The 14,285-nt window shown below is 39.6% G+C and overlaps 2 protein-coding genes across 2 annotated transcripts in view; one reads left to right on the forward strand and one right to left on the reverse strand.

Annotated features, from left to right (window-relative positions):
• Positions 1-14,285, reverse strand: part of TMED6 (transmembrane p24 trafficking protein 6) — a 328,748-nt gene that overhangs the window by 61,183 nt on the left and 253,280 nt on the right. The gene's annotated exons all lie outside the window — the stretch shown is intronic.
• The window catches only part of TANGO6 (transport and golgi organization 6 homolog), a 134,570-nt gene that overhangs the window by 47,268 nt on the left and 73,017 nt on the right, over positions 1-14,285 (forward strand). Inside the window, exons 12-14 of the mRNA XM_084861016.1 lie at positions 373-507; positions 8,307-8,822; positions 11,406-11,463. Coding sequence (XP_084717142.1) covers positions 373-507; positions 8,307-8,822; positions 11,406-11,463 — 709 coding nt within the window. The remainder of the gene's footprint in view (positions 1-372; positions 508-8,306; positions 8,823-11,405; positions 11,464-14,285) is intronic.

Raw genomic sequence — 14,285 nt, forward strand, 5'->3', positions numbered from 1 at the left:
CTGCCAAAAATTCATGAAAAGTAAAGGGAGTTGGTTTAGCATATTAAAACATTTGAAAAAGTTTAAATGGGCTTTCTCACTTATTGACCATATGGCCTTGAGCAGATTACCTCCTTAAGTCTCAAGATTCTTCACCTCAAAATGAGGACAAGAGTAGTGACCTCCTAGAGTTAGTATGAGGCCTAAGTGATATTGTGTATGTAAGATACTGAGCACCATGCCTTCTACACAATAGTAGTTGTTGTTGAAGGTTCTTGCTATCATGATGTTGATGTGGAAGAAGATGAAGATGTAGACCTAAGATGTAAAGAAAATGTTGAGGGTTTTTTTTTTCTTTCTCCCCACTGATTCTAAATCCCTTTTCTGTGATAGGTGGTGGACTTTGTCGCAGCAACACTGCAGCGAGCATGTGCAAGCTTGGCCCACCAGACAGAGAGCACTGTGGAGTCACAGACACTGAGCATGTCCATGGGGCTGGTGGCTGTCATGCTGGGGGGAGCTGTTCAGGTGAGTTGCAGACATGAGCCAAACTTGAAGGGAGGGAGAAGCGAAGAGAAGAGAAAAACCTATGGTTTCCCTTCCATACCCTTGTGAGAAATAAGAATGGATATTGCACAGAGGAGAACCAGGATAAACAAGTCAGGTTGTTAATGAGAATTGTCTCCAAAGTAGAGGACAAGAAAATGTGCACTTCCACTTTGTCACCTGTAGAGTGGTCACCGTCAGAGAGGCAGGACCCTTTCTGACCTGGCACACGCTTGATTTGGAAATGCTCAGCACAGTGTTTTGCATCCGTGGCGAATACTGAATCCTCTTACCCTCACTGTACTCGCTTCCAAAGCCGGTTCCTACTGTTCCAGTCAGGGGAAGCCTTTGTAACGTGATGGTTGCTTAGGGTTCCATCTGTTTTAATATATTTTTTATTGATTTTTTACAGAGAGGAGGAGAAAGGGATAGAGAGCTAGAAACATCGATGAGAGAGAAACATCGACCAGCTGCCTCTTTCACACCCCCCACCGGGGATGTGCCCGTAACCAATGTACATGCTCTTGACTGGAATTTAACCCCGGACCTTTCGGTCTGCAGACCGACGCTCTACCACTGAGCCAAACCAGTTTCGGCGGGTTTCATCTGTTTTAAATAGTTTCGTTTTGGCATAGGATCCATTGTTTTGCTCATATCCTGTAACATGTTAAAGCATTGTTTCCAGTGGATGTATCTTTTACGTACTCTTAATTTATAATTTTTAAATTTTTTCTCTCAAAAGAATTTATTACTCACTTGCTTTGTGCCAGATACTGAGCTAAGATGCTGGGAATAAAACAGTGGACCAAGGAGACATGGTCTCTACCCTTATGAAGCTTGCAGTTCAGTAAGGGAGTCAGATACCAAATAACTATCCAAAAAATGTACATAGAATTGAATGAAGTTACAGAAAGGTGGAAGTTACCAAGAGAACATAGCATCCAATTTAGGCAGGGAAGGACTCTTCTGAGGAAGTGTAAGGTTAAGGTAAGAGTTGAATGATGGATAGAAATTTGGGTGTACATGTTGTGCGGATGGAGGAAACTCTTCCAATTAAAGAAAACATTTGTATAAAGACCAGGAAGCAGGAAAGAGCTTGGTATACTTGAGACACTGATAGAAGGTCAATACAGCTGAAAGGTAGAGACTGAAGGTCAAAGTAGTGCTAGACAAGGTGGAAAGGTATGCTCTGGCCAATTATTTCTATACTAGAGGCCCGGTGCATGAAATTCATGCACAGGTAGGGTCCCTAGGCCTGGATGGCAATCAGGGCCAATTGGGGCCTTCAGGTGCCAGCCGGGCCTCCTGGTGGTCGTCACACATCATAGCGAGCCATCAAGCTCCTGGTCTTCCAGTGGAACTCCCAAGGGGACAATTTGCATATTAGGCTTTTAGATAGATAGATAGATAGATAGATAGATAGATAGATAGATAGATAGACAGACTGACTAGAGGCCTGGTGCATGAAATTCATGCATAGTGGAGGGGGTTCCCTCAGTCCAGCCTGCATCCTCTCGCAGGGGGATGTTCTACTGCTGGTTATGCCCGATCCTGCTGCAGGATTGGGCCTAAACCGGCAGTCAGACATCCCTCTCACAATCCAGGACCGCTGGCTCCTAACCACTCGCCTGTCTGATCATTTCTAACCACTCGTCTACCTGCCACATCGCCACTAACCCCTCTGCCTGCCTGCCTCACCACCCCTAACCACTTTGCATCCCTGCTTCATTGTCCCTAAACCACTCGTCTGCCTGCCTAATTACCTCTAACCGCTTGCCTGCCTGATCACCCCTAACCATTCTGCCTGCCTGCCTGATCACCCCTAACTGCTCACCTGCTTGCCTCATTGCCTCTAATCACTTTTGCCTTGGCCCTGCCACTGCCATTTCATCCAGAAAGACATCTGGAATGACATCCAGAAGGTCTTTTGGCTGTCTGGTCTTATTAGCATATTATATTTTTATTATTATGGAAGATTAGGTTAGGAGACTACAAGAAGGCAGAATGGACTTAGTGCAAGTATTATGAAATCTAACCTGAAATCAGACTAGCTGTAGCTCTTAGCAATGAGTAGGGAACCTTTTGGGAATGGAATTTTGAGTTTGAGGATTCAAATTTGATACCAATTTTTTTAATATACTGATTCTTGATATGGATTTCCCATCTCTAACCTGTCCCAAATGGAAAAATAGAACATAGAAATCTCCATTTCCCTTTCTAAAAGCCTATTGTTGGGACTGGCTGTGTTAATTAGTATTGTTTTAAGAGCGTCTCACGATTTATGCAAATGTACATCCCTTACCTGTTCCTGCCCTTTCATGAGCCATTCTGACTCACTGCTTACTTCCTGGTTTTCTCTGACTTTGCAGTTACCTCAATTAACATAAACATGTCACCCTAATACTTTTGCTCTAAATCTAGTCTTTTTCCCCCCCGTTTGGTTCATGGATTTACTAGTATAGGTAATGCTGGGTTTTCTGTCTTTGTGTTGGAAAAAAAATGTCATGATTCTGAATTACGTTTTCAGATAATTGTCAGGCTTAGGGTTTTTGCTTCAGAGTGGAGATTATACTGTACCTATTCTCAATAAGGACTAATCATTTTAATTAATGAATCAGTATCTAGTAGCATTTGAACCTTCCTTTTTCTTTCCATTCTAATGTATGTAATTAAGGTAATCATTAAAACATAGTGACTGGTAAGAGGAGTTAATTAGGAGGAAGTGTAGGTCTAAGACTTCTAATAGAACAACTGTAACTCCAAACTCAATTTCTAAATTTCAGGATTGGTCACAGTACAAGTAATGTGATGCTAGGAACTTCCCTGTCCCCTCAGGAAGCAATTTTTGCCTGATGCTTTCTGGCCTGTTGGGTCCTCAGCTTGGAGGCTCAGGTGGTGGGGCTGGACTTGAACCCAGATCTTAAAATCTCATACCACATTTTCTGAGAGTATCGTGGAATGACCTTAGTCAAGAAATATTTATCAAGTGCCTCTTTGCCCTCATGGAGCTTACCTTTTAGTCGCTATGATTAATATGATGAATTCTTAATTATTTTTTTAAAAAGATTCTTATTTTTATATTTTATATCTTAAGAATGGCTCACCATAAAACAGGGCATACTGCATGCTAACTTAGAGAACAAAAGTAAAAATACTACTGGTAAATAAATTCAGTGCCATTACCAGGTATGTAAACTAAAGCAGTGGTTCTCAACCTTTCTAATGCCACAACCCTTTAATACAGTTCCTCATGTTGTGGTGACCCCCAACCATAAAATTATTTTCGTTGGTACTTCATAACTGTAATTTTGCTACTGTTATGAATCGTAATGTAAATATCTGTGTTTTCCAATGATCTTAGGCGACCCTGCTAGCAGTTCTCAGCCTGTGGGTTGTGACCCACAGGTTGAGAACCGCTGCTGTAGAGCCTAAGACCATCGGATCCAGGTCAGCTAAAGATCTGAAGAAATAATTGGTGATATATGGAAATGAGAACACAAAAAATAAATGTAAGTACTTTTCAGAATTGGGAATTTTTAGGTCAGGATTTTATTGCTGGAAGAGACCCTGTGATTCTTCCAAAACAGTGATTCTCGCTGGAGCAGGATGAGGCAGGATGAGGGGAGCTGTGCAAAATCTGGTGGGGCTTTTTCAGTGAGCAGTTCCCTCTCTGGATGTCATGCCCATTCTCAGATGCTTCCCTTAGAAGCACCTTCCCGTCACTCTCACCCCTGGCCCTGCCCCCAGTTCTCAAATTGAAAATTTGCAGAAGTTTAGAACAACTCACCATCTAACTGGGTCACTCCTGACACCCTGAGGAAACTCATAGTTGTGGGCTGACATAGCTCTGCTTATTCCATTTCTGAAGCATTCCAGAAACTCTGGAAGAGAGGCAGCCAGATAAAGGACTCTGTCACTTGTGGGCTGCTCCTCCAGGCCTCAGGGCTCTCACACAGAATTCTGTGCTGAGGAGCAGTGACAGAACCGGAGGCTTCATGGCAGATCTCAATCTTGATGGCAGCCCTAGATGACCCTTGAAAAGTAATTAACTGTGAAGTGCCTCAGTTTTCTCTTCTAATTAAGTGAATATTCCTTTATATCTCAAAATAGTTTTTTAATAATTATCAACAAATAGTTGATACTTGTAGTCTTAGATTTCCCTCATTTTTCTAATAGTGGGGAATCTGTAGGCTTATGAAGCTGAGGGTGTGCATTGCTTTGATTGCCTTATCAACTATTTGATTCAGAAAACACCTACTTGCCCATGTGATTAAAGTATAATAGGAGGAACCCCCAATGACTAAGAAATTTGAAAATGGAAGAACAGATTTTTTTTTAGACAATTTTTTAGAGCAGTTTTAGGTGCGCAGAAAAATTGAGCAGTGGGTATAGAGGATTCTCATGTACCTGCCTCCTCCACTATCAACATCATGCAATAGAGTGGTACATTTATTACAGTCGATGGACCTACACTGATACATCATTATCACCCAAAGTCTATAGTTTACATTAAAGCTCACTCCTGGTGTTGTACACTTTGTGGGTTTTGACAAATGTACAATGACGTGTATCTACCACATGCAATAGTTTCACTGTCCTAAAAACCCTCAGTGCTCTATTCATTCTGTCCCCCCTAATCCCCAATCCCTGACAACCACTGATCTTTCTACTGTCTCTACAGTTTTGCCTTTCTCAGATTGTTACATGGTTGAAAGCATACACTGTGTAGCCTTTCCAGGCTGGTTTCTTTTACTTAGTAATATGTATTTAAGGTTCCTCCATGTCTTTTGTGGTTTGATAACCCATTTCTTTTTAGTATTAAATAATTTCTAGTAGGTGTATAGTGGTATCTTATTATTTTAATTTGAAATGCCTTGATATAGGATATTTAGCATCTCTTCATATGCTGTATATCTGTGCATCTTCTTTGGTGAAGTGTCTGTTGAGATCTTTTGCCTATTTTTAATTCGGTTGTTTGTTTACTCATTGTTGAGTTTTAAGAGTTCTTTGTATATTTTGAATAAGTTTCTTTAATCAGATATGCCGTTTGCAAATATTTCTTCCTGGCCTGTGGCTTGTCTTCTCTTTTTCTTGACATTGTCTTCTGCAGTGTCAAGAACAGAAGTTTTTAATTTTAATGAAGTCTAGCTGATTAATTATTTCTTTCTTGGGTTCCTTTTATTTGGTATTTAATAAAAAAAGTCATCTCCATATTCAAGGTCATAAAGATTTTTCTCCTATATTATCTTATAGGAACTTCATAGTTTTGCATTTTACAGTCTATGATCTTTTTGAGTTAATTTTTGTGAAGGTGTAAGGTCTGTGTCTAAATTCTTTTTTTTCTTTTCTGCACATGAATGTCCAATCATTCCATCATCATTTGTTGAAAAGTCTGTCTTTTCTTCATTGTATTGCCTTTGCTTCTTTGTCAAAGATCAGTTTACTATATTTTTGTAGGTCTATTTCTGGGTTCTCTTTTCCATAAGTCTATTCGTTTTGTATTGTATAAATTTTTTAAAGAAATTTTATATAATGGAAATGAAAAAGAGTCCATGTACTGTAGATATTCCCATTTCAGATGCATAAAGAAAAAAAACAACACACACACAAAGATCCATGATACTAGAGAGGCACTGAATGATGTTTAACATAATGATAACACTAGCAAAATTATTCTAAAATATCGTTCAGTTCCACATAAATTCCTGATAAAATTGACCTTTTTCTTAGGTAACACATACCTTTACTCTAGACATACATACTCTCTTCCTTAAGATACAATAACACAAAAATGGTCAGTTGTTTTACACATGAAGATAATCTGACATATGTTGCAAAACTAGAAATTCTACTTTATGCCAAATTTGCATTAGTTTGTAATGGTTTAAACAAAGAATTTTGAGGAGAGTGTATGGTGAAATTCTACAGGTACAAACCTGTCATGTACCTCAAGTTTTCACTTAATTTGGAGGAAAGTGGTGGGGAAAGTGAGCAGTAACAATTTGTGGACTTATAATATAAAATGAGAACATTATATAGATCTTGCAAAGATAGTTAGTTGGTTAATTGGATGTTTGTTGGATAATGAAACAAATGAATGAATAAGTAATAAATATCCTGCCTTGTTCTAAAAAGGATTTAAGAATTGCAATATTTTGCCCAGCCTGTTTGGCTCAGCGGGTCTTGGGTTTGATTCTGGTCAAGAGCACATACCTTGGTTGCAGGCTCGATTCCCAGCATGTGTGGGAGGCATTCGTCGATATCTTTCTCACATCGATGTTTCCCTCTTTGTGTTTCTCCCCATCTCTTCCACTGTCTCTAAAAAAATAAAATAAAATAAAATAAAGTAAATCAATAGATAAAATATCCTTCATGAAGATTAACAGAAAAAACATAAAACTGCAAAGTTTTCAAATTATCAGGGCCTCATGAAGTTTCATATGATAATTTCCTCAGTATTTTCAAACAGGAAAAGATTACAACTGATTTTTGTTTTCTACATGTACCTTTCCTAGTGAGGACTATGAAATTATTAGAACAAAGCTTCTGGAAAAAATAAAATCTCATGTAATTTTCACTCCTGATTTCTAGCAGAAATTCCCTTTAGCCAGTTATTGTCCCATTCCTTTCCCGACCTGTGGTGCCATCGTATGCTACCTAGCCTCGTTAGATAATTTAATTAAGAACATTTATCCAAGTGAGACCATGTAGGATATTAGCCAGACTTGTTGAGTTCACATCTTACCCTGTGGCCTTGGACATGGTACTTAAATGTTCTGTGCTTCAATTTCCTCCTGTTTAAAATAGAGATAAAACACCACACCTGAAACCTATATGATCATGTTCTCCAATGCCACCCCAATAAATTTACTAAAAAAATAAAATGTAGATAATCATTGTAGTTAGATCATAGGGACATGAATGTGTGTTTTGTTTACTGTATTTATTTTTAAAACATTTACATAGTACTTACTATGTGTCAGGCACTAACTATTTTGCCAATAGGAACTCATCTTTTTATGGCAGAAGGCACACTAAAAATATAATAAAAGTAAAAAATACATTAATCTGGAAAATAATTTTTATCATATGATTGGGTATTAAAATATGACTTGGGTTCTAGCCAGTTTGGCTCAATGGATAGAGGGTCCTGGATTTGATTCTAGTCAAGGACACGTACCTCAGTTGCAGGCTCCTCCCTGGCCCAGGCCCTGGTTGGGGAGCGTGCAGGAGGCAACCAGTCAATGAATTTCTTTCACATTGATATTTCTCGCTGTCATTCCCTCTTTCTTTCACTCTTTCTAAAAATCAATGGAAAATATCCTTGGGTGACAGTTTAAAAAATCTGATTTGGTAAGAATAGCTGTAGAGATAAACAGTTTAAGGGATAAGTGGGTACAAAGGATGTAAACAGGCTGTTGACAGAAAAAGAAATGCTGATTGCTAATAAACATGGAAGGATGTCTAGCAACACTATTAGTTTGGCTAATGCAAATTAAAACCATAAGATGCCATGTTAATACTCATCAGATCGTAAAACTTAAGAACAATAATCTGCATTACTGATGTATTTGTTAATTTAGAAAAGGACCTATAAAAATGATAAGTATTCAATAAATGTTTTTTGTTGTAATTGCTCAACAGTGGCTATTAGTGCTAGACTCAGGCTGTCTGCTGATTACACCAGCAACAAGATTTTCTCCCCGCCCCTTTTACTCAGGATGCGTTGCCTTATGTTCAAGTCATGTTAGCATTTGCCATTTTTCCATTTCATTTTGTAGTTGAAGTCAAGTGATTTTGCTGCCCTGAAGCAATTGCTGCCTCTGTTGGAGAGGGTCTCCAACACACACCCAGACCCTGTCATCCAAGAACTCGCTGCTGACCTCCGCATCACCATCTCTACCCATGGAGCCTTTTCCACCGAGGCTGTCAGTGTGGCTGCCCAGAGTACCCTGAGCAAAAAGGATCCAGAAAGGAAGATAGAAGAGCGGCAACAAACCAGTCACGAAAGATTCACTGATGTGTCTGTCACCCACCTCGAACAGCAGCAAAGCCATGAGAAATCCAGTCAGACGGGCCTGAAGTCCAGTGCTCCGCTCATTCCTCAGGAGGTCAGTGAGCCAAGCACTACTGCAAACCAGAAATCTGGAAGCATAACCACAGAACAGCTCCAGGAAGTTCTTTTATCTGCTTACGACCCTCAAATTCCAACACGGGCTGCTGCCCTGCGGACTCTTTCTCGCTGGATAGAACAGAGGGAAGCAAGAGCCCTCGAGGCGCAAGAGAAGCTTCTCAAGGTGAGGAGAGCACCCTCCAGAAACAGACATATGGGAGGGCCAGCTTCCCAGTGTCTTACTGTGTATCAAGGCCTGTCCTGGATTACTTGCAGGGAACTTGTAATTGTCTGAGGAGGCAAGTCTTAGACAGAGGAGAGACCCAAATAATCTCACAAGGCTAAACTGAACATGAATAGAGTACCAGAATTTTTAAAATATATTTTATTGATTTTTTTTTTTTTTTACAGAAAGGAAGGGAAAGGGAGAGGGAGAGAGAGTTAGAAACATCGATGAGGGAGAAACGCTGATCAGTTGCTTCCTGCATAACCCCTACTGGGGAGATGCCGCAACAAAGGTACATGCCCTTGACCTGAATTGAACCTGAGACCCTTGAGTTCCCAGGCCGATGCTCTATCCACTGAGCCAAACCAGCTAGGGCAGAGTACCGGAATTTTTACAGGCAAGAAATGCTGTGGACAGTCGGGGAAAGGAGAGAGTTAAACTCTGGAGGAAGTATCTCTTGATATGGCCTTAACAAACAAGTAAAGTCTGAGCAGATGAAAGAAGAGGGGCTGGAACAGAATGAGCAAATTCCCAGAGAAGGGGCATTAGAACTGGGTCTCCTGCCCTCTACTCCCTCCATCACAGTGAAAAAAATACACACGGTTTTCTTTATATCACAGATTTATGTGGGAGAACATATATGCTTAGCAGGAATCTTCTCTCTTTTTGGAAATTATCCTGACCTCAGTATGGGTTAAGAGCAAATGATCTAGAGCAGCGGTCGCCAACTTTTTGGACCTCACGGACCACCAGTGGTCACAGATCACCGGTTGACGACGGCTGATCTAGAGACTACTGAGTAAATTCTAGATCAGTTTCTTGGACAAGCCACTTAAACTTTCTGAGCCGCAGTTTCTAAATTTTTAAAAGGAGGGCCCACTTTATATTGAAAGATTTAAAATAAAATCATCCAGCCGAAGCTGGTTTGGCTCAGTGGATAGAGCTTCGGCCTGCAGACTGAAAGGTCTCAGGTTCGATTTCAGTCAGGGGCAGGTACCTTGGTTGTGGGCACATCCCCGGTGGGGGGTGTGCAGGAGGCAGCTGGTCAATGATTCTCTCTCATCAATGTTTCTAATTCTCTATCTCTCTCTTCCTCTCTGTAAAAAATCAATAAAATATATATTAAAAATAAATTAATTAATTAAATAAAATAAAACCATCCATGTAAAGCACCAATTATAGTAAGAGGCACATAATGAGCATCAAATAAAGGTTAGCTGTTGTTATTATCTCTTCCATATGGCTAGGCCATTAGAATTGCAATTCTGATTGAAACCATTTATTTTTAGTCACTGAAGTATTAGATTCAACAGTATAATAATAATTGCTATTTATTGAGACAAACCCTATACTTTTCAGACGTTGTCTGTAGTCCTCATAACTACTGCAATATTGGTATTGTCCCCCATTTTGTAGGTGAGAAAATCGAGGAATGGAAATGGGCCAAGGATCTGTTGTCATTAAAATATTGCTGAAAACATTGTTTTATATCTTCTTTGAGTAATCATCAAAAAAAATCCCTTCATACCCCTATTTAGATGGTGAATTAATCGAACATCTTTGGGATTTTAAAAAATGTATTTAATCTTCATCTGCTGTACATAACAGGTCATCAAGGTCCTGTCAATTCTTTTTCCAAGAAACGTTTCAAATCAACTTCTTCCTCTTTATTCCCATAGCCACTACCGTGGATTAAGCTTCCTTTACTTCCTACATGATCCCCACCCCTTCCAACTGGCCATCTTCCCAAATGAGCTAATCTTAGGCTTTCCCTAACATGCTGCACATGCTGAGACCAGCAGTATCAATTAATATCAAGAATCGCTATACTAACAGAGGATGCATCACTACGCATGGAACAGGCACCCCCATCTTCCCCTAGACACCAAGCAGGAGACACGTGGGCTCACGGCCACTATCTTTCTCCCGCCCTCACGTTAGGGCCTACAACCAGTATGTCATTGTCATGTCTTCTGGAAAAGCAGTACCCATAGCAGTTGACACACCCTGATGAGTTCCTAAATTGTAAGATGTGTTGAGAGTCATTTATTACTAATGTCAGATGAAGTACTGAAATTTGGAAAAGATTTTAAAACAAATTAGAACAGATTTAAAGTTATCCCAATAATAATGTTTCTGTCTTGCATATGCTTTCTAAGTGTAAGAGAAAAGGATCAAATTACAGCAAATGTGCCATTAACTGAACATAACCCCAAACCTGACCTTTTGTGTGTCATGGCTTGTAGTCTGTCATGTCATATTGCGAACGTTTTCCCGCCTGGACTGTGAAGGGAAAAATGGTGAGGACTGCTCCTCCAGATTTTGGTTTCCAAGCGTACTCTAGTGCATGCTTGACTACTTCTCTTAATCATTACCCTTTCTTAATTTTTATAAAAATGGGACTCCAAACTTATATAGTGTTTTCCCCACAAGACTTTAAAAGTCAGACCAGGGTCTAGCTATAAGATAAATAAGCAAAGCGTGTATTCTTTTGAAGCTGCTCTTTGTGAGTCACACCACTGCTGTATTTTGTGGTTCCAGATATTCTTGGAGAACTTGGAGCATGAAGATGCCTTTGTATATCTGTCTGCTATCCAGGGTAAGTTAGTCCTGATTTAAGAACTTTGAGTGTGTGGACCAAAAAATCTTTCATGTGTATTTGCACAAAATCTCTAAAGTCATGGAGCCACAAGGCTGCTGATTATTCTGTCTAACTTTCTGTCTCCTAGCAAGGACTTTATTTACCAGGTGTACTAGTTAAAAATGGGGATTTTTTCAATAGATGGAGTTACACATATGTTGATATATATATGTGATTTGATATATATGCTATTTTGTTGTATTGACAGCCAGCTTCAAAGCTTCATATGTCAAATTTGCTGAAGGTATTAACATAGATATGTTTACGCTTAAAGGTGTCGAATTTTGTGCCAATAAAAGAGAGAGCATTTGCGGGAAGTTTTAATTCTTTATTTTGAATAAAAAGTTATCATATGCTTCGGGAAGCTTATGATGAACATGCTCCATCTCAAGATACTTGTGAACGCTGGTTTAAACGCTTTAAAGGTGATGATTTCAATGTGAAAGACTAAGAATGTCCAAATCAACCGAAAAAGTTTGAAGACCAACCATTACAAGCATTATTGAATGAAGATGCATGTCAAACTCAAAAACAACTTGCAGAAAGATTAAATGTTGCTCAGCAAACAATGTCCGGTCGTTTACAATGGGAAAGATTTTAAAGGAAGGGAACTGGGTGCCACATCAACTGAATGAAAGACAAATGGAAAACCGAAAAGTCATCACTAAAATGTTGCTTCAGTGGCACGAAAGTCTTTTTTTGCATCGAATTGTGACTGATAATGAAAAGTGGATTTATTTTGAGAATCCCAAACACACAAAATCATGGATTGATCCAGGTCAACCATCAACATCGACTGCAAGGCCAAATCACTTCAGAAAGAAGACGATGCTCTATGTTTGGTGGGATCAGGAAGGTGAGGTCTACCATGAGCTTCTAAAACTGGGTGAAACGTTTAATACTGATCGCTACCAACAACAAATAATCAATTTGAACCACACTTCGATTGTAAAATGACCTGAATGGATCAGAAAACACGGCAAAGTAATTTTGCTTCATGATAACGCACCATCACACACTTCAAAACCAGTTAAAAACACATTAAAAGATCTTGCCTGGAAAGTATTAACCCATCCGCCATATTCACCAGAACTTGCTCCTTCAGATTACCACTAGTTCTGATCGATGGCACACTTTCTGAGCAGTACTTCAAAATGTACGAAGAAGTGGAGAATTGGGTCTCTGAATGGTTTGTCTCAAAATAAGAAAAGTTCTATTGGGACGGTATCCACAAATTACATGAAAGATGGGGAAAATGTGTAGCCTGCGATGGACATTACTTTGAATAAAGCACTTTGGATGTTTGAACAGAGAGTTGTTGTGACTAGGTTAAAAAGCAAAATGACCACCCAAAAAGGTAAAAGGTTAACTAGGTGAGAGCAGAAACTGAAAGAATAGAAGGTTTCAGGAGAGAAAATAATTACCTGCAGCTGAGAAGCCAAAGAGTCCAGGAACTGAGTTAAGTCTGGAGGCCCGATAAAGCTCAGGAAACCACATGACAATCATAGTACTTACTGGAATTAAATAAATCAATGAAGTGCCTATAATTAAAATGCCTATACTGAGTAAGGCTCAGAAAAAAGTCATCTTGTACTTGTCCTGGGAAACTGTAATACTGTAAAGCTGTGAAGATGTTTCTCATTGATATTTTTTTTTTTAGGGCTGGGTTTTGGGAAACCGCCTTGTGTCATTCTAACGCGGCAATGTTGCTGTTTAGAGTGAACTTCTTAGCTGATTAACCCACTGAGCTCATTAGCCCCGAGGGTCCGCTATAAAAATCTCAACTGTTGGTTTTGTGTTTGTATTTAGTAATTTTAATTGGTGTGCTAATCAGTTAGTCGCTAATTTGGTGATGAAGAACATGGGAGGTAGAGGTGTAATTTCTGTTCTCAGCTCCCCTCGATAGGCAAGTTTGAATTAATTGATGTTTTTGGTGTTTGTAACATACACTTATAGGCCAAGGCCTTAGGTGAATTTCCCATTAAGAAAGGAAAGAACTGAATTTTCCCACCTGCATTGCCAATGTCCTTTGCCCAGGCCTAACGCGCTCCAGGAGCCAAGCCATTCTGGACTTCCAGTCAGATAAGACCAGCCCCCTGGCAGATGTCCTACGGTATTAGGAGCTCTTGGCTGTGGTTCCAGTAGCATTAGTTTGGGGGAGTGTGTTTGTGTGTGTGTGTTTAATGTTTTTCTCTTCTAGGCTGCCTAAATGGCTCCATATGCAAATTACAATGTGCCTTTTGCTTAATTTATTGATATTTGGATTTCTTTTTTGTTTTGTCTTTGAATTTTTATTTTTATTTTTTGGTAATTTCTTACCACTTGGCAGTCTAGGCATGGATTAGAGGAGAATTAAATAAGAATTAAATTGATGCCTGATGTAGGAATTTCTTATGTGTGAATTAGATTTTAATTTTATGGAAGATTGTCTACATCTCCTTTTAGTCCTCATAAGAAAGTGATGGTTGCCGAAACCGGTTTGGCTCAGTGAGCGTCGGTCTGCAGACGAAAAGGTTCCCAGGTTTGCTGAAGCCGGTTTGGTTCAGTGGTAGAGCGTCGGTCTGCGGACTGAAAGGTCCCAGGTTCGATTCCGGTCAAGAGCATGTACATTGGTTGCGGGCACATCCCCGGTAGGGGGTATGCAAGAGGCAGCTGGTCGATGTTTCTCTCTCATCGATGTTTCTAGCTCTCTATCTCTCTCCCTTCCGCTCTGTAAAAAATCAATAAAAATATATTAAAAAAAAGAAAGAAAAGGTCCCAGGTTCGATTCCCGTCAAGGA

The sequence above is a fragment of the Pipistrellus hanaki genome (genome assembly GCF_964339955.1).
Source record: "Pipistrellus hanaki genome assembly, chromosome: 15".
Taxonomy (NCBI): domain Eukaryota; kingdom Metazoa; phylum Chordata; class Mammalia; order Chiroptera; family Vespertilionidae; genus Pipistrellus; species Pipistrellus hanaki.